The 24,741-nt window shown below is 43.1% G+C and overlaps 1 protein-coding gene across 3 annotated transcripts in view; it reads right to left on the reverse strand.

Moving 5' to 3' along the window:
• EPHA4 (EPH receptor A4) overlaps positions 1-15,254 on the reverse strand; it is a 142,286-nt gene extending 127,032 nt beyond the window's left edge. For 2 of the 3 annotated variants that reach the window (XM_032354942.1, XM_032354943.1), the window contains exons 1-3: positions 15,070-15,253; positions 11,922-11,989; positions 7,017-7,680 (exon numbers count right to left, since the gene is read on the reverse strand). In XM_032354942.1, the coding sequence (XP_032210833.1) occupies positions 7,017-7,680; positions 11,922-11,989; positions 15,070-15,160 (823 nt within the window). In that variant the 5' untranslated portion in view covers positions 15,161-15,253. Of the gene's footprint in view, positions 1-7,016; positions 7,681-11,921; positions 11,990-15,069 lie in introns of all 3 variants that reach the window. The other variant, XM_032354944.1, reaches the window with a different exon arrangement.
• Between the last annotated feature and the right edge of the window lie 9,487 nt (positions 15,255-24,741).

A 24,741-nucleotide genomic window follows, 5' to 3' on the forward strand; every position in this document is an offset into this window, starting at 1 on the left:
TATTTATAAATAAATATTAATAATTATTTATTTTTATTATTTATTAAGGCATTTCAAAAATCAGTGGTTGCCCATCCCATGTTTACACAAATAATATGTGTTAATGAAAAAATAACTATTTTCCCAAAATACAATTCTTTATGAGTAATACTTTTTTTTCTTTTTTTCCAACTCTCTTTAATGTCTGTTTTAATAGAGGGTAGCTGGGTTCTCCTATTTGCTTTCGTATTCAATTTGATGAGATACCACACAGCAGGAAGCCTCTAGAAAACCCCACTCATGAAAAAGAGAGAGGTAAGAGAGAGGCAAATGATAGCTAAGTATTAATTAAAAAAAAAAAAAAATCAACAAGAAACTTTTGACCTTGCAGACTACAACAAAAGGTGGTGGGGAATCTAGACAGAACACACTTGGGGAATCACTACACGGGTTAACAGAAGATCTAATCAATGCATCTAAGATCAGCCGTTCCATATCACCTCCTACCCTTGTTTATGTCGTATCATTCTCCCCCATCCACTCGCCCCCCACCCCCCAAAAAGTACCTCCACTCTGGAACCTAAATGAACTGCTTTCATTGTTGGGTCAACACTGGTCCAATAACCCATACCATCAACATATTTATTTCTACCTAACAACAATAAAATTAACAGCAACGGCTTCCATGTACTTTACTAAGTGCTTAGTAATTCTAGACACAGCATAGGATCCTTTTTTCCATACATACAGGCTTATGTGTGTGTATCATACATAGCATACTATTACTACCAATTTACATTTGTGAATTTGTGGTTAAGTTAGTGTCCATGATCACACAAAGGGTTAAGCAGCACAAGCAGGAACTGAACCCAAGTCTCTAACTCCAAAAATAGCTTTTAGCCATTTTATCCTAATAACTCTGTTAACCCATGCATGGCGGACATTCTTGAAAGGTCAGACATAGAGATGATTCATAAACACGAAGAAAAGAGTTCAGACCCAACTGAAGTAGGAATTATAAACTAGGACCTCATTAGTACATCAGTCACACACAAAGATTTTGATATATCATCCTGGCTCCGTGAAACATTACTCCACCAACTAAATGTTTAATATGAAACAGGCCACAGTTCCTTATGCATTTATTTATTCATTCAGTCAATGAACATTTAATGAGACCCCACTATGCTCTGTAATCGTCACTGGGGTTACTTGTCTGATTATACCACACTGTGCTTCTTCATGGACGTGGCTCACGGTAAGAAAGCTTGCTAAGTTCACTTGTCCATGATAAAGCCAGGAAAGTCACAGAGTGAGGCTCATCATTTGATTTTTAAGCAAACTTGTACATGTCTGGTTTATAAATTGAAGTATTTAAAAAATATTGCCAGGAAAAACTAAGAAACTAAGACATATACATGTCTACCATGGAGGGGAAAATTATATGAAGGATGATATAAAGGATGAAGAGGAGTGAGTAAGAGGATAAGAAGATATCCTCTAACGTGGAATGATGTCCATGATAAATAGTCAAGCGTCATAAAAACAAGATGTTAGGGGCGCCTGGGTGGCTCAGTGGTTTGGGCTGCTGCCTTCGGCTCGGGTCATGATCTCAGGGTCCTGGGATCGAGCCCCGCATCGGGCTCTCTGCTCCGCAGGAAGCCTGCTTCCCTCTCTCTCTCTCTCTCTGCCTGCCTCTCTGCCTACTTGTGATCTCTGTCTGTCAAATAAATAAATAAAATCTTTAAAAAAAAAAAAAAACAAGATGTTAATTAAGAAGATGATTCTACTTCTGATTCTATTATATTTTTAAACTATATGTGTAAAGAGAATATTTGAGCTGTCTGGCAAATTATAAATTATAAAGAGTGGTTAAGTCATAAAAAGTTTTAGAGTTTGAAGTATGCTGTTCTTTGGTAATGTGAAATTCATCAATTAAATGGGGGGTGGGATAAAAAAAACAACCTAAACCTGAAGTAGTCAAGTTCAATGACAGGAAAGTCAAACTTCTATCACAACCAGCTCTGCTTTGCACAGTAAACTAACTGAGAAGCCATTCATTCAGTCTTTTTTCCAAAGATTCAGGTCTTCACAGAATCATGATGTCTTACTTCATTTTTAAAAGGTACGAGGAAGCCCAGTTAAGTAAAATAAGTCATCAAAGATTAAGTACCATATTCAAAAGTCCCTCACTGAGGTCATTCCTATGTGATGCTTTGGCGCGCCCAAAACAGAGACACATGATGCACACTCAGGAAAGAACCCTGGTCACGCGAAGAAGGTGCAGGTGGAGGGGGGAGTCATTAAAAAAAAAAAAGTATAACAGAAAAAGCACAATAATTAAACCCTGCTCTTTTTGGATATAAAGAATTGCATCTTTCAGTGATCACAGCCGGCTTCAAAGCTGGAGATAAAAGCAGCCATGTGATGCAAGCAATTGATACTTGAAGACATGATTCAAACGCAGGAGAAAAATTTCAAAGGTGGAAAGGATATGAAGCAGCATCTCTCTGAACTATATTTTAAATGCTTCCTTGCCAGTACTTATTTCTCCTGAGGTCTTTCTAGAGTAGAGTGGGAAAAAGAAAGTAATTTCTTTCTTTTTCTTTTTAACATAAAACTCTCTCCCCTCTTTTCAGAGCCCAAATTGGAAATAGTCTTGTTAATGGCCATCAAAACATTTTCTGTCTTGTTCCTTCTCATAGGAGCTTTGACTGACACCTTTTGCTCATATGAAGGCATCATATCATATATTAATGATAAGACATCTACATGTCTACCATGTCTACAGGTCCTGGACATGGAAGACCCCAAACAATCTACAGCAACAACGTGTCTTTTAGCAAGGCTTGATTCCTGTGGAGCTCGACTTTGTCACCATTGTCATTCTTTGGCTTGAAGAGTGACTCCAGAAGAACGCCTTCTTTCTCTTACTTAGTCTCATTTTATATATACGCTCTAAAATAGTGCTTATTAATATTTCACAAAGAGTAAATCTGTGGCTTCCCTTTCATTTTTCAGCTTTTTAATTACGCAGAAACATGTTAATAAAGAATCTTTTCCTCTCTTGTCTGTTTCATCTTCCTGAAGTAATGAAAACAACCTTCTAAAAACATCTGGACTGTTTCCTCTCTGGGGGGTATATGTGGGAGGTGGGGGGGGGCGCAGTGCCAGGGTCTGAGGTATCTTTTTGCTTTCTCCTAAGCAAAGAAAGGAGACCAGATTTGAGGAGACCTGGTCAGACGACTAACCAGAGCCGTGACTCCTCTGCAGCCAGTCACTGAGTTCCAGCCGCAGCTGAGACCCGCCGGCCCCGCCTTCTCCTGGAGAAGACAGAGGAGCGGCTACTACTCCTCTTCGTTGCCCGAGGAGACAGAGCCGCATCATTTCAGAAAATGTTATTCAAGAACAGAATGAACTTGCAGCTGCTTCAGGGGGCAAGCCTGCCGTCACCTCTTGACACTTCTGACGTACCACTCCATCCTGCGCCGCACCATTAGCATGTACTGCTTGGAGGTAAGAACGCCAAGAGGAAGTGTCGTTCTGTCCCCAAAGTCCCTTGAGGACTCCCGCAGCTGACGGGGGTTCGATTCAAACAACAGCACGCCCCAGGCCCCCACCCACCCTGGCCATTTTTGCCCAAGGATCCTTTGTCAAACATGTAAGATCTTAATCCATCTTCACTCTGACCTCCCAGACCCCAAGGAAGATGGATGAGGAAGTGGGTGACCTTTCACCTGTCCCATTCGGCCGGCAACAGTAGGCCCACTGAAAAGACAATTGGGGAGGAACCTGCTGCCACAGTTCTGAAGACTTCCCAGTTCCCCTTTATATCCCTTCTTAAGCTCTCTTTGCGCCCTGGTCTTTCTGGTCCCGCCCCCAAATCACTTTTCCCTCGCTCAAAGGGAAGTCCGCTTTCCGACAGGAGAGAAATAAGATGACATTCTCTAAATATCATTTTCAACATGCAGTGTGAAAATAGACATTATTCTTTGTTAGGGCAAGGGCAATGCTTCCCTCCTATCTTTAGCCTTGACTTCCAAGAGGGGCTGGGAGATGGATGAACTTCTCTTTCGCTCGTTCAACTCAACATCCTTCAAGTCCACAGCTAGGACTGTGGGAAGAACCGAGTAAATAAAGAACTGCTAGCATGAACATCGGTTTAATGCTTTCGGATCTAAAAGGTGACTTTTACTAATCTAACATCACGGTGTCCTCACAGCAAGACTGTAAGCTAAGTACAATTATTTTCAACTCATTTTATAGACGAAAAGGGCTTAAGAATTGTGCTCAAGGTCATACAGTTATTTATGTGACCACAATGAGACACATTTCTTTGTCTCCGTGTTCTTTCTGCTCTACCTGGTTGCTTCCCAGTAATGACGTCAAGGATGAAGAGGACCATTTTTATTACTCCTAAGATTTTCACAGTCTTGAGTCATCTTTAGAAAAAAGTCTCACTCAGGTTTGGAGTTGAAGAATCTTGCCATTCTAAGTTTTTCCTTTCCCCCTAAATTCATCAGCAATGCCCACCTGGTAGTATTAAGAACAAACAAACAGGGGCACCTGGGTGGCTCAGTGGGTTAAAGCCTCTGCCTTAGGCTCAGGTCATGATCCCAGGGTCCTGGGGTCGAGCCCCACATCGGGCTCTCTGCTCAGCGAGGAGACTTGCCCCCCGACCCCCGCCTGCCTCTCTACCTGTGATCTGTCAAATAAATAAAAATAAAAATAAATAAACAAAGGGCAATATTTTGTTCAAAAAATGTCTTTTCGAAAGAGTCAGTCATTTATGAGCAGCAAAGAAAATACTTGGGTAGCCAGAAAGAAAACAATGAAGATTCTAAAAAAAAAACAAAACACGGCCTCAATCAACCTCCCCTTCCATTAAATATCTGGCCTTGTATTAGGAGTAGTTTGCTTAGAGACAGACTGAATCCAAAACACGGAGCCCCACCCTTCCATGAACCATATGATTAACTGAATTCCCAATATTATTTCCATAAAGAAAACCACTAAAATGTTCAATTGGCTTTACATTCACTTCCCCCTCCATCTTTTTCTCCTCTCCTTCTAATTTGGGTTGTAAAAATGTCAAGGAGTTTCACAGTGTAGCAATGTATGAGTTACTGGGCTCTGTAACAATTGAAAATCAATGACATTAGATACAGAGATATACTAATGCCAGAGCAGGAAATGGGAGACAATGGTGTTCTCTCTCTCTCTCTCTTTTTTAAATACATAGAAGAATCTTGACATGTGAAGATGTGCAAGTGCTCTCTTACAAAAATCGACAAGGCAGAATAATTCACTCTAAAACCTGATACAGTGTTATCGCCCTGTTCACGTCACCGTACCTGCTATGAGGATTGCAGTTTAGGTGCCAGTAACAACGCACTCACGTATGTTCTAATACTAAGACTAGAATACATTTCGGGGTTTCAATTTGGTACAGCTCCTCTAGCAGTTGCTAAGTCAAGAGCTAGCACAGTGATCAAGAAATGAATCTTTGCAAAAAACAACCGGAAACAACTTTAAATTCCAACTTTAAAATTTTCCAATTTAGGAGTTTACCTTTTTACTCTGAGTCACCAGAAAAGGTAGCCAGCCTTTATTATTTTATTTGCAATGAATTCACAGCATTCCTTCTTAGCTACTCCTGGAAATAACTAACAAATCAAGAATGACACTTTAAAACAGTATAAATTATAAAAGGGGAAAAACGTATAATCTAGGACATCAAATTATCAAAAATGCAACTTTCTTCAGGTTATAACTGTTGACTTCCAGTCTGTGAAGTGGATTGTCCCATAGTAAATCCCACTCTGTCATTAAGGTGGTTGAAATGCCAGACAAATTGTTTGGCAGTCAGTTATTTCAGGGTCTTTAATCACCAAATCAGATGAACCATGTGGCAATCAGTCTACAGCTCAACAATCACCTTGAGAACAGATTACTCGGATCTGTTCCATAGTCGGGCCCAGAGTTACACTGTTTAGTAGTAACCATAGTAAGACTGGTGGCAGCAGATTATCGATAAGCACTAAAAATAAACAGCAAGTAAAAATAACAACCTTGGGATAACTGATTTTTTTAAGCCTTAATCCACACACAAGACAAACAATCCATATAAATACGAAGTCCTCCCATCTCTCACTTGGAAACAAAGCTGCTACAAAGAAGAATATTTTACCGACTCCCCAGAAAGGGGAAATAAGGAAAGAAAGAATTGCATACACTCGACTGCAGGTTAAGAAAGAAAAAAATCACCTTAGTAATGTGGTAAGTAGTAATTAACATGATACAAAAGTCTGGATTTCTCCAAAAACTCAATAACCAAAATGGACCACAATTTACTATTGCCTCTGACCACACAGATCGAATAAGACTCTCACTAGCTGTTTATCACCTCCTCAGGGAAATCAAGAGGTCTTCCATCAAGATTAACGTCACTTGCAGACCCTATCAACGGGAGCTCAGTGGAACAGAACACACTTGAAACCTTGTCACGCCGTTTCATTGGGCCACATCTACACTGGTCCATGAGGCCTGAAGAACTATACTTTTAGCAAGAGGGATTTGCAAGACTGGAATCCTTACTTCACATTTTAGTCATTTGTGTACATAAATATACCACAAGAGGTGGTAAATATCACTGTCTTTGCCATTTTACCAGGTCCACACACAGGGAAAACTAGGGTTGGAAAATGTGTCTGCCCTCTTTAAGTAAGGATCAATCAGGTCTGTTTCTTCAGCTTGTTCATTTACATTTCAGAGGGCACATCAAGCCGGTTCAGATCTAAGTGCCTGTTAGCAAATGTGTTTGGCCTTCTGCTGATTACACAGCATCATTTATTTTGTCAGTATTAGAAACGTCTTAGCCTCGCCACCTGGAGCTATAGCACTTACTCATTAGACCCCCTCTGTCCCACCACATCCCACCGGGGCTGCTAATTACTGGCTTTACTCCATTTAGTCTCATCTCTGATTTAATTACGTGCACTAAGCCCTAATGAAAAGTACAATATGGCTCTTCTTACCTTGGCATTCTCCATTCCTCTCTTCATGCCCAGCATTGCACAGGCAGTTGCCAATGGGTACCAGCCATTCACCATCTGCCCCACAGTACATTTTTGGCACATCCTTCTCTTCTGAGTTGTTGACACAGGAGCCTCGAACTTCCACCAGGGAAGATGTATCAGCCCCTGTGATGGTGTCTGGAAACTGGGCCAGATTGCGAACAGTGAGCGGACATTTCTTGTAGAACACACGCACTGAGACCAGGGCGATGCAGGCCCCCACATCCTGAAAAGCCAGGTAAAACCCCTTTTTGCTCAGTGGCCCTACATCCCGGATCTCGGTGTTCAGCTTCATGATTCTGTCTCCAATGTCCACTTGGGTGAAGCTCTCGTCGGCTGCAATGGTGTCAATCTTGGCAAACTGGCTCTCTCGAATGAAACGCTCTTTGTCATTGTCTGATTCGTAGTAGTAGAGATTGAACGTCTCCTTGCAAGTTCCCATGACACCCGGAAGACTGTTGCAGTCTCTCAAGGTGAACTTGATCTCAATGTACACCCTCTGGGCCCCCTCTCGGGGGATCCAGTCAGTTCGCAGCCAGTTATTTTGGCTGGGTTCCATCACGTTGCACACTTGGTAGGTTCGGATTGGTGTGTTTTTCTCATCCATTATACTCACTTCCTCCCACTGCAAAGATCCAAAGGAAATGTATCAATTACAGAATGTCCCCCTGCTGTGATTTGTCAATTTTATTTTCCCCTCATAGGACAGTGACGATTTTTGTTTCAGGGTGGAATGAAACTACTGAGAACCAACCCTCACTAACAAAACACTTTATGGGAGATAAGACAGCATTTTATTGGGGATGTGGTCTTTTTGGTTTTGTTTTTGTGGTGGTGGTTTCATTCTTTTGCCTACAATCCAGAGGCCAGGGGAGATCTTTTGCTTATGAGTTCCCAGCAGGTCCTTGTGGTGGTCTAACAACCTCAGATTCACCTATTACAACAGCTACACTTTCAAGTGGCAACAGTTCAAATTTACTCATAAATGAAAAACTAGTATGTGTATTGTTTCAACAACTGAGCAGAGACCTGCAAATTAAGAGCAGGAAGAAAGAAGCTTGCCAAAGGAAGACAATTATCAGTTAATTAGTGCTGCTCCTGTCAGAACTTTGCTCTCTAATACCTAAAAAAAAAATGTCAGTCAAAAAAAATTTTTTTTTTTTTTTTTTTTTTTTTTTTTTGGGCACTGTCACTAGTCTTTAAAGGGGTAAGGAAAATCTCACTCTTCTGGTTTTGGTAATTCTGGGAAAATAGAGAGTAAACTTTATGGTTGGATTTCTCAAATCCACTGTCATTTGTAACAATGAAACACTTTCCCAGACCAACGTATTTAATTGAAAAAGTCTGTGTATCCTTATTTTTAAAACATATACCCATAAGTAAACAAGAATGCACACATGCTTTGCTTCTAAATATTCTGTGGATATTAAAATAAAATCGTAGGGGGTATTTATGATTGAAAGCTCAAGAAAACTAGAGGGTGGTAGGCCTTCCTTTGTGATCTATTCCGTAACATCAAGATTCTAAGGGTGGGACAATCCAAACCCACTATGACTATAGTAGTAAAAACTCACCTCTGGCCACAGCTTTTTAAAAAAATAATCCTAAAAGCTGCAAGATTGTTTTGGGGGGGGAGCTCCTCTAGGCCAGTAAGCAGCCTCCAATTCTTCACAAGTATCTACAGTAATGCATTTATATAGATCTGGTATAAATCAGCTTAAGTATCTAACACATGAATATAATTAGAAGAAAAAAGATAGTTTAAAAAAATTCATATTCTGTAATAGCTCCACTTAAAGCTCCATTCAATCCAATGAAGTACATAGAACCATAATGTATCTTTTAACGGGTTTTCCATCTGTGCATTGGAAAACTATTAATGGATGGAAATGTTACTGTGTGAAGGACTATACTGCATAAAACTCGGTATCCCTTTCATCTGCTACCATTATGAAAAGTTGGAACTGGGAGGAATAAGTGCCCTGTGGTGATTAAAATTTCTTTTTATCCGCTAAGCAATAAATCACCAGTAATTTACTTATTTGGAGGAAATTCATGTAAATCCAAAAATAGATCTTCACCTTCAAAAAAAAACCCTACTCAGCATGCTTCTCATCTCAGAACAAAGGGAATATGGAAAAACACATTTATCAATGTAAATGAAAGCACCCAGGGATATCTCCACAGAGTTCATACACGAGAGTTTGATCTAATGTGAATTTTCCAGTCTAAACTTAATTTTGTCTAAACACATGGATCAATTTGCCAGAACAATGACAAATCTCACCTTAGTTTTTGTATTTTACAATCAATATCAGAAATTCAATATGCTCCTTTAAATGAACACTGCCAAGAAATTAGGTTTCGCTATAATGTTGCCATCAGAAGCCATTACTTTCTATTATTCTTATGTTCTCCTTAGTTGTTCTTAGAGAAAAACAGAGAACAGTGAGTTGTCTCTGACTATATTTCATATTTTACTTGTGGTACTGTCAAGTAAATTTTCTGTTTCTCTTTAAAAATAACAATAACAAATAAATGTCATTATTTATTGACAAAACCATGACCCCAAATTTCCAGCCAAGAAAGATGTGAACTGTCCTAACTATAAGCAGAAATTTCAGAATAACCAGAAGACACAAATGTGCTTTTATCTTCAGCTGGAAAGAGCTTTTTAAAGCTAATCCATTCATATTTGGTAGATAACCTAATTCATCCCTTCATTCTAAGCCTGAGATAGTCTTCTTTAATGACAAAATCAACAGGTTAATGAAACTTTGCAATCTGGCACATAATTTCTCAATGGCTACTGTGTATTTTGGAATGACCAATTCTATTGTACATAAATGAAATTTCATTTCTCACCCCCCCACAATGAGTCCCTAAAATGTTACATCCATCACATTTAAGGAAAGAAAAATGCTAACACTCTACATTCAGAAGTCGACATTCAGCACGTGGAAAAGTTCTGGGTTGGACACAATTCAGCTATATATGCATGGTATTATCTTAAGAGACCTCAAGACGAAAGAAGTTTTTGTTTAGAAAAAGCGAGCAGGTGTTCTTTGGGCAGTTTGGGGGTGGGTGCGGGATATGGGATGTCTACAGCATATTAAGTTGCAGTAAAAGCTTTCCACAAACTAGACAGACCGTAGACTGGACTCAAAAATGTGTCATTCCTTGCTTTTCAACAGGCCACATGTATATTTAGTGTAACAGGTCAGGTCCCACATCATACTGGATGCATTCTCCCTTCAAACGTGAGTGCAGCCAGTAAGAAAAAGAAGACTCATTAAATTTTTAAAAGTACTGATACCTCCCATCTTCAATTTTGCTAGCAGTTCTAATACATTGAACCTGAAGAGCTTTTACTTGTGGTGTAGCCTGGGAAAGCCTCCCTGAACCAGTGACCTTTCCAGGGTATAGGATTAACAAGAGTCTGACTCTCCCAAGATAAAGCTGTACTTTTCTTCGCATTCAAAGGACGGAGGGCAATTGCCTGCAATCAGCAGTGAATAAGGCCTGTCTACACTGCCAGAGGCCTGCCAATCACTCTCCCTCCCTTTAAAAAAATGGTTTTGAGGGCCGACTAGAATTTTTCAGCAGAGATCCAAGGAACTGCAGTCAAGTTCAGGCAGAAAAACAAGAAGGCAAGGCAAATCTCCGTTTTATTTCACACAGATCCCGAGACCTGTTTTGGAAAAAGACAGCCTAACAACATTCTCCATTTTCCTTCATCTCTCATTTCACAACTTTCTGGCCTTTTTTAAAAAACCCATCCTCTTTGGTAACAATTTCTATGCATCTTTAGGGTTTTGATCCCTTCCTGTTAATTCAGGGGACAGGTGGGAAGCACCATACTGGGGGGCTGCTTATTTCCATTTTCCCCTGCTAAAGACCACTTGTCTCTCACTTCTATTGCTCTTAACCCACTGATTCAGTCCTGGATTCTCAAGCACATAAGGGCAGAATGATCTGGATTTTTAAAGGATCTGAGAGTTCCTTAAATTTGGCAGAAATCTGAGTTAACACGCTATTCTGATTTTTTTTTCCCAAAGCTGATTCATGCTGAACTGTAAGGAAGGGTAAATGGAGAATGTGACCACTGATCTGTATTCTCTGAAATCTTCAGGAGGAGGCAACGATGGTACACTGCAGAACGAATGAACAGTGAGACACGCTCTCATCCTTTCTATTCTATTTTAGCTCCCCCTTCCCCAAAGACTCAAGATTCCAAATACTTAAACTTTTTTTACATTTAGCACCAACAGCACAACAGCTTGGGGTTTTTAGCATGTATCTCCTGTACCCCTAGCACAAGTTCACGGGGTTTCCTCTCAGTGCCCAAGAGAGCTGCAGCTTATATAAGGTTTCAGAAGTAAGGATGCCTACCCCCCCCACCTTTGCCTATGCACAGAACTAAACTTGTGCCTGGTACAATCAGACGTGTTCTCTCCCCTGGTATCTTTATTCATTCATTTTCCTCATCTGGAAACAGAACAATTGCTCTAAAATTAACCCTGTCAGGTCTTCACGGCCATCACAGTAATAGGCACAAATTCTAATTTGGTCCCTGGATCATATTTCTTGTCGGTATTTTAGTTTTAAATACGCATCTAAGTCTATGCCTCCACCAATCTCCTAATTTTGAAACCCCTTTCTGCCCTTTTGGTTTCTAGTTCTTCCATGACAGAGTTATCCAAAGGGAGTATAGGATTTCTCCAACAAAGCGTAATTCACTTCATAGGCCATGGCGGAAATCTGACCCCCTCACCACAATCAACAAGAATCAAGCCATTAGGACTCTCAGAAAGTTGCTAATCACTCCTTTTTACCCTTTGCATCAGAGAGCAACTCGGAACTTACCCCTCCTTCCAGAGGGCTTGCTATCCACCCAAGTTCTCCTTGAACAGATCGGGAATCCAATAGGGTAACTGTAAGAAAACAAAGAAGAATGGATTAATTTCCAATTGCAAAAAAGCCAATACTACAAAAACCATTTGCCTGAGCGTTTCCATATGTGCTGGGGGTGTGCGTATCCAACTCTGATCAAAACCTAAACTCGGTCTCACTTATGTAAATAATCATTACTTACTTGATCTTCTCTCCTCTTTAAATCTGCACGTTCTTATTTATTTAACTTGCTTAGCATTTAAAATTCCATCCCAGGACTGAGCTGATTCATTTTCAAAAAAGGATGAATAGAGAATCTCAAGTGCAATTCAAAAAATAAATATATCTATGTAGGGCAGCTATACTCCAGAGCAAAACCAGCATTCATCTCTGTCTGGTATCTACTACAGTTATTTGTTTTTGGAAGTTTCAGATGACCACATAACTCATCATCATGGTGACAGAACCACAAGTGAATTCTAACAAAGTACTCAAAGGGTCATGAAAAGGCTCTCTCCTCTACAATTTCTTTTTTCCCTGCCCCACCAAATAAAGAGACCCTGGATGAGGTATTCACGGTTTTTTGTTTTGTTTTGTTTTACTATCCAAGTTTCAGAAAGGGGTAATGGCAGACCTGTAGAATTTAGAATGCCAACACAGTGGACTATTCTCTTCCCCAGGTCTTGTAGAGGACAGCCAGGGACTCATCCTTGGCCTAAGAGGAAATCACTGGTTTGAACTTTAGGTGAAGGAGTGCTGCCTAATAGATTTAGTGTTTGTCTTGCACCCAACCATGCATGTCAAAGCTCAGAGAAGAGCTGATGTCCCCCACCCAGGCTGGAACGGTCCTAGGCACCGAGGACACTGAAAAGGACACAATGGATTCTTAACCTCTCCCCATTCCCTTTCCCACCGAGATCCGCAGGCCTGGGTGGGGGTCGAAAAGCCCATCTCAAAGGAACCACTGGGTTATTAATTTGATCAGTGAGGCTGGTTCTTTAGGCTGGGGGAGGGGTGGGAATGGGGAGCCCTCATCCTTGCTCCTGGGCACTCCGATTCTCCATCTCACCACTAGGCCCCTGAATTCTGCTCACCTTCCCTCAATTCATCCCCAAGTCAAAGGAGTTAAAAACAGCTGCTTTCGCCTGATATTCCCTAGAAGCCTGAATTCCTAGAGTCTCTTAATTATTTTAAAATGTAGAGCCTTCCTTAGGTCGCTCCCGCCTGGGTTGCACCCCCCCCTCCCCAAATTCCCTCTTCTTGGTCCCTAGAGAAAAGCCTGCTACATCCATTTGGATTTATGTAAGGTGGATTAGGGACACAAAGGGAACAATAAGACCCAATTTACAAAAAAAGGGAGGGAGTAGAAAGGGAGGGTAAAAGGGAGAAAAGGAAACGTGATGGGAATAAAAAGCAACAAAATGAATTAATTTTTAGGGGAGAGGAGGGGCCGGAGGGGGGAGACACCCCCCCTTCGTTCTACATCAGCCTACAGCTCCATCAACACTGTTTTTTTGTCTAGCGCTCCCAAGTTTTCCTTCCAAAAGAAAAAGGCAAGAAAAGGGAGGAGAAAAAAAAAGAGAGAGAGAGAGAAAAAAAAAGAAAAGAAAATCTCCTTTATGTCCGGTGCCAGAGAGGTCTTGGGGGACATCCTAACAAGTGTACGAAGTAGTCACGAGAAATCGAGATCCATGATTCTACTAAAAGGAATGACCCTGGGGACCGAAGGACCGCAGCGACGGAGATGGCACCAGAAGCCAGTTAGGAGAAAGGGATCCAGAGGGCAGGAGAGCGCCCCTTTCCTCCCAAACGGTGTCTGCCGGCAGGTGTGTGAATATCTCACAGCCTCCGACTGGAGAGCTCTGGGTACCGGCTGCCCAGCCAAGGCTAAGTTGGTTTTTGGCTCCCTCCTTCGGAACAGGGAAAATGATAGATTGCGCCAGGGATGCATGGACGGATTCTGGAGAGATGGACGCCTGAATAGATGGATGGGTGGATAGACGGATGCGGGAGGGCGGAGGAGGGGGGCGGGGGAGGGTGCTGTGAAAGAGTCGACGAGACGGGGTGCAATGCTAGATGCACACTGATTCGAGCACAAGCAGCACCGAACAGTCACAACACAATCAGGGCACTCACGCAGAGGCACACAATCGTCCGCGTCCACGCAGGCACCCGCGCACCCACACACACGCGCGCACGTACACACACACTCACGCTGACACACACACAGACACATACACACTCAATTCGCCTTTCTCTGAGACCATCAGAAAATAAATGATTAACACCCACCTCCCCTATACATAGAAAGACACACAATCTTTCTAACACGTCCGAAGACACGCGCAGAAAACAGCGTCCAGATGGGTCCAGCACGTTCCATCCAAACTAACCCAGTGCATAGTTCTGGGAGCAAAAAGGAAAAACTACTACGCTTAACTTGCCAGCGGGTCCCCAGGTCTGCGGGGTGATCTGAAAAGAGTGGGGCCCCGTAGGCCAGCGATCGCACACCCGGAGCGCGCGGCCCAGCGGGGAGAAGGTGTCTGACGCCGGGTGCTACAGAAACCAGGTCACTGGCGACCTGCGAGCGGCGCCACGACCGCTGTGCAGCTGAAGCCCCACAGCCCGGTCCCGGGAAGCCCAGGGCTCGGCAAACTTCACAGAAACCTGAGGTCCAAGGCTTTCACAGGAACCCGGGAGCACCAAGCACTCACTTAGCTCCAGGCTTTCGTTCGCCCCTTGACCCGAGCCGGGTTGGGAGCAGTGGTAGGGAGCGCTAAATCCAAATAATTTTTTTTTTTTTTAAATTCTGGTGTTGGATCTCGTGTATCCCCTGGGGCTCCTGGAGCTGGGCTCGCCAGCGGATGCTACTAAACTTTGTCCTTTCGCTACAAACTTGGGTAGCCGAGCCGAACGCACGATCACCGCCCGGGGAAGGCTGCCCGGCAGATTTCCTACACCCCTTAGCCGATCCCCTCGTCCCGGCCCCCTTCTCCGGAGACGGGGCGCACCGCTCAGCCGGGATCCCTTCATACCCTCCGGCCTCGCGCTCCCGGGGCCCATTCACCCGCAGATCTACCTCTCTCTGCCCGGGACCGCAGAAGGACAACCTCGCTCTTACCTTCATTCGCGGGGTACACCCTGGAACCGGTGACAGCGTCGCAAATCCCAAAGAGAAACGAGAAGAGGACGAAATAGAAAATCCCAGCCATGGTTCGCCGGTGCCAACGTTGCTCCTACCGCTTCTATCCCAGTGGAATAAATGCTTAAGTTAGGAGTGCAGCAGGCTGAAGACATTGCCAAGGGGGTGGGCCCAGCCCGTGACGTTCACCCGCCAGTCCGAGGCCCGTGGCCAATGGTGGCGCAGACGGGACGACCCAGCCCCGCCCCACTGAGCATAGCCCGCCCTAAGGCCCCGCCCCCTCAGGGCTCGGCAGGGCGCGCGGTCTCCCGGGGCCTCCGAGACCCAGCTCTGCCGGGTTCCCGCCCCCGCCGGAGGGAAACTGCATGGTCTCCGGACCTAACTTCAGGGGTCCAGCCCTTGGACAGTGGAAGGAGCTTCGAAGACCGAAATCGACTGGGGGGCATCCGAGGAAGACTGGCAACCCCCTCTCCTCTCCCCCCGCCCACTCCCCGCCACGAGCGTTTTGAGATGGAGGAAAAGGTTCTTTTACTGCCATAAAATAAGTATAAAGTTGACCTGCAACTCTGCAGTTGCTCTTTTCTGAGGGTCGACGCGTTCGCGGCTCGCGCAGGGGCTGGCGCACCGCCTCTGGCACCCTGAGCTACCTTGCCCTGTTGGTGTCTTTATGGCGCATCTCCAAATGAAATGCTCTTCGGGGGAGTCCTCTGGTTTGATTATGTCTTTCTTCCCCGGCTCCCCAGCTGGCTGAAAAACAGGGACTTAATGGGTCCCCAAAGTCTAGGGCAGCTCCCGGAGGGAGGCAAGGCACAGTCACCGTCTCCAGAGACGGAACCAGGGACTTTCTAGCCACGGAGAAGAGCCCTCTGGTTGCACCTCGCGTTTAGGCAGCGCGTCTCTTCCCGGCCCCAGGAGAGTACTTCCCATCGCGACAGGACGCCGGGAGAAGTCCGGCCTGAGCTGCAGGGAACAGGCTGCGCGATCCCCGGGGGTCGTCCCGGGAACCAGGCCTGGTCAATCCCGGGCGCCGGGGCAGAAGCGAAGGGCGTAAGGTGGGAGCGGGGGTACCTGCTGCTGCCCAGACCCCGCGGGGGGGACTCTGAGGCTGCCCGGCGCGACTGCTGCAGCTCTGCGCTCCGACGGCTCCCGAGCGCTGCTGGGGACCTCTCTCCGCGCCCGGGGCGCGGTGGCGGACGACAGAAGCGGCGGGAATCCTCGCAGCTGCCCCCACCCAGGAGCCGAGAGTGTCAGTGTCAACCTCCGGGGACGTAGGCCCCAGTGGACCTTGGTCTGTCCCCAGATGTCCCGGCTGCGGAAGCAGCCACCTGAGAGCCGCCGGGCGACTGTAACGCTGCGGGCAGCCCCGGGACCGACCCCCCGACGCGACTCGGAGCCTTTCTTCCGACGTTTAAAGGGGCCCGATTCCTGACTTGGCCTCCTCCTCCTCCTCCACCCCCACCCCCCACCCCGAGGCCGCCCCTCCTCTGTCGCCCTCCTGGGTAGGACTGGGTTTTTCTCCGGAGCCAGGGTCCCAGCGGGTGGGCGACCGCGGGGCGGTGTAAGAGCCTTTCCCGCTCGGGCAGCAACTCATCGTGAGGCAATCGCGCCACCTGCCGGCCAGACGCGGGAGTGCGTGGCCCCTGCGGAAGGGCGAGCGGACAAAGGCTGCAACCCGCTACCCGCAGAGCGGAGGTTGTGTCCGTGGGGCATCTTTTCATCCGCCCTCCCACGTCCCGCGCTCGCTGGCCACTCCTGCGATGTGGTGGCGAGTGGTGGCGAGCGGTGGTGCAGAGGACCCGGGAGTCGTGTTTCTCGCTAGCTGGGTTACGGAAAATGGAATCAGAGCGCGTCTCAAGGAGAAACTCACAGTCAACATTCCCAGGGCTGCGAGTAGCTGCTATCCCTGGAAATCAAACAAACAAACAAACAAACAAACAAACAGAATCCTAGATCGAACAGGAGGGGGTAGGGCGGTGTGGAGGAGAGAGCGGGCCGCGGCCACGGCTTCAGGTCCTTGGCCCGCGCGAGCCACGGTGCCTGGTCCGTGGTTGGAGAGCCGCCTCCACCCTTGCGAACTCCGAACCGGGCAACTTTTATTTGAGCGCGCTTGGCGAGGCTGGGTGCAGGAGCTGCGTGACTCGGCGGCCTTTGCGGAGCAGCATGTGCGGGGCCTCAAGTGTTTTGGCTTCTCGGTGAAAGACCTTCTGAAATGTCACAGTCTGAGGAGGTGGATTTCGGTGACTGTAGCTCCTGTTCGCACACAAGTCGAAAGGGGGGAAATGCGCACGGGGGGATTTATAGGTATGTGTATGTATCAATTATTTAAGTAACTGCACGAAGTCCCTTTAAGGGATTCACTTCAACCTTCTTTCATGTGTCTTCCTGAGATTTATAGGAAAAGGAGATGAAATATCGGTCCCTGTCATTTGGCGCAACGCTGGAAAGAGGGAAGAGCAATTTGCATTCTGTCTAAAATGTTTTTAAACAATAGGTGCAGCTTGCCTCCCTGCACGAGTTTTGAGTTGTATGTGGTGGAATGGGAAATTGACTGCCCGCCTCCTTAAAAACAGTGAAATTTCTAGAACATGTACCATGTTTCCTCTCCTGGGATATGCATGCTGAATATTAAAGCCTTTGCATGCACAGCTGCCAGAAAGCAAGGCTTCATTTGCTAGGGTACTTTGAGTGACTCCCCCTTTTGTTTCCTATTTTCCTTTTTCAGACCCCAAAGCAACCCAATAACCTGGAGAACCAAAAGGCAAGAAATGGGAACTTGAAAAACTGAACTATAACTTCCTCTTTAAAGAATTTCTGAGATGAGTACCAGAAATGAACTACTGAAAATTCTGTCCACTGAGACTACCTAGAGGAAAAGTCCTCCAACCTAGGCAAGGTTCCTATCCAAAATTGGGCAGAAATGAGGGAAAAAAAGACTGTGACCCTGTCCATCAGCAGTGTGGAACTTCCCACACTACCCAACCCCCCTACACCCCACCCCACTCCCCCACCCCCCCCACCCCCCCCACCCCCGCCCCAGGCCAATTTACTGGAAAACACCTAAGAATTTTCAAGCATTTAAGAGAATTTACAACACATTGATAACTCTCTGGTGTCATAACCATACAATAGAATACCATAATCTCAGAAAGTACCTAAAACCACCTTCTTTGAAAATAAATTAGCATGGCTCATTAAGTTAAGCATCTGCCTTCTGCTCAGGTCCTGATCCCAGGGTCCTGGGATTTACAGGCTCCTTGCTCAGTGGGATGCCAGCTTCTACCTCTGACTCCCTGGCTTGGGTTCCTTCTCTCATTGTCTCTCTCTCTCTCTCTCTGTCAAATAAATAAAATCTTAAAAAAAAAAAAAAAAAAAAAGAAAAAGAAAGAAATAAAATAAATTAGCTTGACTCCAGAGTAAAACACCCTAAATGCTGTGAGAATTTGAAACTATTTCGAATCCATTAAGAGATGTGTCAAAAGGGGGTGCCTGGGTGGTTCAGTGGGTCTGCCTTCAGCTCAGGTCATGATCCCAGGCTCCTGGGATCTAGCCCCACATCAGGCTTTCTGCTCAGCAGGGAGCCTGCTTTTCTTCCTCTCTCTGCCTGCCTCTCTGCCCACTTGTGATCTGTCTTTGTCAAATAAATAAATAAAATCTTAAAAAAAAAAAAAAAAGAACTCATCCATGAGTTTCTTCTTAAAAAAAAAAAAGAGATGTGTCAAAATATATGTGCTTATAAGCTTCCAGCATTTTTCCCTCTCAGTGGTGGGTCAGTTTCACCAAAGTGGTGAGAAAAGGGCCTTTGACTGGAGGGCAAGTAAGCAATGACTGAATTCTTGAAAGACCAGAGACAAGGTAACAACAAGATGAAACTACTCTGCTGTTTACTGAACACTCTGCTAGATTTTTTGAGCAAGTTTAACTGGACTTCTCTGGACTTCAGTCTTGTTATCAATGAAATGGAAATCCCAATAGTATAGCAAGGGCTCTACCATTGCCAAGAGCAGGAATTTCAAGACAGACATCCAGCTGGTCTTTTACTTCTGTGTGTCTGCAGGTAAGTTACTTAACCTCTCTGAGATACAATTTCCTCATGTGTGAATGGTAGTTATGTGATTCTTTTAAAACTTGAATGAATTTTGTAGAGCATCTAGTATAGTGTCTGGCACATGGTAGGTAGTTATTATTCTCAAATAACATTTCACTAATAACTATTTAACAGTTAATCACTTAATGTTAATCATTTAATATCACCAATTTAATATCAATAATTTAATGTTACTAAGTGAGAAACCATGTGTTCAGCTTGAAGCTTCCTTTCCACGAGGAAACTGGGCACTGTGATTTATGTCTTGTGCTCCATGAGAGGAGGATGTTTTATTTCACCGACTCCTAGAGTAGGGAGGGAAATAAATTCTAAATTCTTTCCTTCCTTCATTGTTGATTTGTTACAATTCACCCTCAACTCACATTCCGTGATGATACAGTGGGATTTGAACCTAGAGGTAGTGCTTACCTCCAAATGTAATAGTTTCAAAAACAATTAAGTAAAACAAGGTGCAGAGAACCCCAAATCCCACAACTAAATCGAAATATTGGTGATCGGCAAGAACCAAAGCTCTGCCGAACGGCACAGCCACCTTGGTACAGAAGACGCTCCAGACCCTAAGCCACCACCTGAAATGGAACCTGAAACAATGTTTGGCGAGCCTCCTAAAGCTTCCAGAAAACTCTTTCAGAGATTTCATCCTTTGATGTCAAGGCTTTGATGCTATTTCTGATGCAAATAAGAAGCAGGACTCTTGTTAGCCCTTGACAACTGAGTGGGAAAAATGTCCACAGAGCTCAGGTCCTCAGGAGTCGGAAGTGTGATGGCAAGACACAGGAAAAAAGCCTTCCCAAGTCACTGAGATGGAAAAGGGCAAAGAGTTCTCCAGGAAGAAGGCTTTTCAGAAACTTTAGCCTTGTGCCCAAATTTTAATTCCGTTCTAGCAAACATTGGTTAAGCGCCTACTGTATACCAAACACCACATGTTTAATGTGTCAGGAGTTTCTCCTCAGCCCTGAGCATGCATGACATCTACCCCCCCAGGGATGTGGGGGCTGAGCGGAAACCATTCTGTCATCCCCGGGACCCCCAAGCGGGAGGTGGAGAGAGAGGAAGACACTCAGTTCAGTCCTGGGACAACTCTAGACCCCAAGAACTAAACGCTGTATGGAGACAGTGAAACTTCCTTCAGGAGACTTTGGAGGAGGTCATTTGCATCTGTTTTTTGGCTGCACTGGGAACATGAGTTAAACATCGAAACTAGTTTATTTCAGTGGTGAGAAAGAAAATGCTGTTTAATTGGAACTCAATAAGACACCTATAAAATGCCATTCACTTGTTCTAACTCAAAATACCAACATAAGGCTTTAAGTTACAGCAATTAAATACTTTAATGCTTAATAGCTATACTGATTTATGATCATTAAAAAACTTCGGGAATTTTAGTTGTTTTATAATGAAAAACTAATGATGATATATATGAATAACATAAACTGAAACTTTTTTAAAGCTATTTTTGAAAGAGAAATAATTATCTGGTTAGAGGACCAATTTATGGAAGAACTACAAAATCCCACTTTTTTCCCCTGAAAAACAATGTGTAATCACAATGAAATGCTGTAAGAAAAAGAACATAACCGTGAACATACTTTATGATTTACTACATAATGAGAATGTAAGTTTGGAAACCTAGCTTTCCTTTTCCCCATCATAGTCTAGAGCGTTTACCAAGTAATTATGTCCCAAACACTTGTTTTGTAATTTCAAAAGATCTCCGAATATCCTAACGATGTCTAAAATGACAGATAATGTATTTCCTTTTGTACAACATAAATCCTATAAATGCTTGTTTAGATAATGGAAACTTTTAAGTGTATTTACAGAGGAAATGTTACTTTGGAAATTATATTTATATATTATTTCTGTAGCCCAAGCATTGATGCAACATAGTAAATAGGAAAAGTCTTTTCCCTGCAGCAGATGACGTCTCTTGACTCTGTTCAAAGGGGCTAAGAGAAAACTCAGTCGGAAACCCAAGAAACATAGTGGATGCTCTTTCCTTCATCATATACTACTTGAGCTTCTTTGTAAATTAATGAAATCTTATTGAAATCAATTGAACATGAATAAAGTCCCTCTATAAAGAAATACAAACGTGAGATTCATGAACATGGGTTAGTTAGAACTAGCATTATTGGGGGGCATTGTGGATATATGATGTGGAAAAACAATGAAGAATTTCTATAAAATAAGTGTTAGCCCAGGAGTGTATGCATAAGGTTGTATGCGATGGAGGAAAGCATATAATATCTTCCACTAAGTTATATGTAGAATCACTTTTTTCTTAGACCTTCACTATCTGCACAAATAAACTGGTATGAGTTCAGGCAAACAATGAGTCATCTGAAGGAGGGAGTAAAACAATTCAGTTTGTAATAAAAGAATTCAGTTAATAATGGGTCGCTTGACTCAAAGCGACGTTTAAAGTCTATCAATTCAACCTCTTGTTTTTCCTCTTATTAAATTCTGTGTGTATTTATCCCCAGCTTTTATTTGCTGGATAATGAGAGAAAGAGTTAAAAATTAGGCATGAAAATACAGATAATGGTATTTCCATGAGATTGATTATTTAAACTGGTACAAGTAGCCTTCTGAGACCAGCACCCCTTAACCGTCTCTAGCTGGATTGGGGGTGGAGTTGGTGCCTATTTGGAATAAATCTTCCTTCCGTAGAGAATACTAGTACATTGCAAATACCACAGGGCTTATCTTCAGAGACCTGATGCTTCACTCTGATATTCAGGATCAATGTGTGGGATAATTTATATCTATTGTCATTTTTAAATATGTCATCACTTTTAAGTATGTCAGCTTTTTCTCTTGCAGCTCTGAATTAAAACTAATTTGAATCAAAACATGCACAGGTGATTATGAGAGAGATTCCAACATACATTGACTTATGCAACCTTATGCATACACTCCTGGGCTAACACTTATTTTATAGAAATTCTTCATAGAAATTATCCATTCCATCGCTGCAACTTCAGCCTGCCCATTTATATAACTAGACACCTATCAGAGGTAGTTGAACATGGGCAGGATATTAATCAAGTCTTTTCAGTTGACTGCCGCTCAGTAAAGGTGGGCCCCATTTCCTCTGTGTGTCTCATTATGGTCTCATCTGAAACTTTTATAGTTTTCAGTCGGATTGTTATCATTTAAAACACTTTGATAAATGCCTACTTGTACCCATACTGCTTAGCAGGCCACCCGGTTAAGTGATTCGCAGAACTTAATTTACAATGCAGACATCCCTGCAGAGGTAATAAGAAAATTTAGGATGCTTTGGGTCTTTCCACTTACATCTGTCTTTAGCAATACACCCTGTGCACTTCATGATACGTATTTATGTGTTACAGATTTGCTTATAAACCTGGGTGCTGTTTTAAAAACCTGGCTTCGATTAAAAATAAGATTAGCTGGTTTTAGAGATCCTAAAGCCTTCTAAGTCTGGACATGTCTTCGATTTAGAGCCTTCCTCTTGCTGTGTTCTGACTGAATCTGCTCGGCTCTCTGTTTTTTTTTTTCCGTGTCCACCTACACCCAGCTGTCCATCTTCCTGCAACCTTTTTACTGTCAGTCAAGTGACAGCCTTGGAGAGAAGCTTTGTGTACCAAGGCCTCCTGAGGCCCAGCACCACATTTAGATGTAAAGGGTAGGGGGAATATAACCAATTCCTCTTGGAAAGCTGGGGGTGGGAGGGTACTGGTGGGGGAGTTTGGGTCCAGAGCCCTTCAGAAACTGCTTTCTCAAACACATGCAAAAATGCAAACATATATACCAAACCCCCACATCTGTAGCATCAGCATCAATGTGATGGAAAATCACCCCGGGAGGTCAGCATTCCAAGGCTTGTGAATGCAAAGAATAAAGCACCCATGCTGAATTTTATCCGGGGTTTGGAATCCAAGAATAGATGGGTTTCTCTCCTAGTGTGAGTGATCAGATGTGTCTAGCTTCCCCTTTCCTGGACTGACTGATTCTAAGCCAACTTGTAAGTACTAATATCTCTTCATCAAAATGGCCTGGAAATATTTGTTTTTGTTAATAGGAGAGTAACTGAAGGGATGTTCTGCTTCTGACTCTGAGGGGTTTGCATCCTGCAGGATTTAATGTCATAATATTGGAAGGAGGTTGCATCTGATAATATGAACCCACACCATGGAGACATTTCTGTTTGTATAGTAGATTACTTCCCTGAAAAGTCAGATAGGGGCATCAGCATAAATGAAAACTTGGATCCCTAGAAAGACACCCTGAATTAAGTTGTAGACCTATTTTAATTACCTTGTTTTATTTGGTGCCTTCTGCATTCTGATTATAAGAGTCTCTCAAATTTGACATAATTTTCCTGATCCGCTAAAATTGCAGGATCTTTAGACAAAATGTTCCAGGTTTATGTTAAAATCACTCGGAGCCCTGATGTTCTCTAAAAATAAACAGATTAATTTTCACCTTGTCTCAGGAAATGAAATATAGTTGTCTGTGTTTCTATTGAGCTACATGTCACCCAAAGATTTTACACATTTTACCATCATAATGTATTGTACTTTTGTATTAGCTGTATTCCAGGTTTACTATGTTCTGATTTTTATTTTTGTTTTATTGGAGGTAAGAAAATATAAAAGAAAAAAGTGTGAATGATATAAATTTGAATATTATCATTTATTGTCATATATAAATTGTTTTGCCATCTGGGAGCATTGTTGCTTCAAACAATTGGGTTTCTCTTGTACCAGGCAAGAGGCAAGTGGAAGTTGTTCAGGGGCAATAGTATAACCAATAAACCTGGGTAAATAACTTTATAACACTGGAGTTTATTTGGGATGTTAACACAGATGCTTGGCAAATCCATGGGGAATGTTTGGCAAATGTTTGATTTGCCAGTGCCTTAAACCTGTTTGGTGTAAAACCAATAATTGCTAAGAAAATAATTTTGTGATTTTTTTTTTTGTCTGAATATAGTTAGTCTTCAAAAAACAGGGCTTCTTCTGGCACATAGGATAAAAATTGAACAAGTTTAAATGTAAAGAATTCTGGGAAATTATGTGCGCGCACACACACCTGAAGAGTAGCAAAGATAGCAGCCTTTAAGTTTTAAAACTAAAGCCCTATTATTGATTATTCTCAGTTTATATAGATCTTTTTCAAAGATGATTTACCTGTATATAATTCATAGTATGTTTTGTACCTCGTGTTCTGATAAAATACACATGCATAATTTAAATCTAATAATACTTAGAGTTCAACTTTTTTGACAGTTGATTAATTTTCAAAATGATGAAATTGGTGAGAACAAATGAAGTAATACTGGGAATTAATATTTTAAAGCTCTGAGAACCCCCAATAAATTACAGGTGGTTGTAGACAGAAAGAAAGCTTTTAGTAAATTGTTTTCCTAGTAAGATAATGCCAAAATAATACTGCTCTTTAGAATTCAGTGCGGGTTGATTTGGTATATTTTGATACAAAGTGTATTTGGGAACTGTCTGTACAAATATTACACACATATATGCACACCTTCAGGCATAAACTCGCAAAACCCA

Source organism: Mustela erminea, chromosome 8 (assembly GCF_009829155.1).
Source record: "Mustela erminea isolate mMusErm1 chromosome 8, mMusErm1.Pri, whole genome shotgun sequence".
Classification (NCBI taxonomy): Eukaryota; Metazoa; Chordata; class Mammalia; order Carnivora; family Mustelidae; genus Mustela; species Mustela erminea.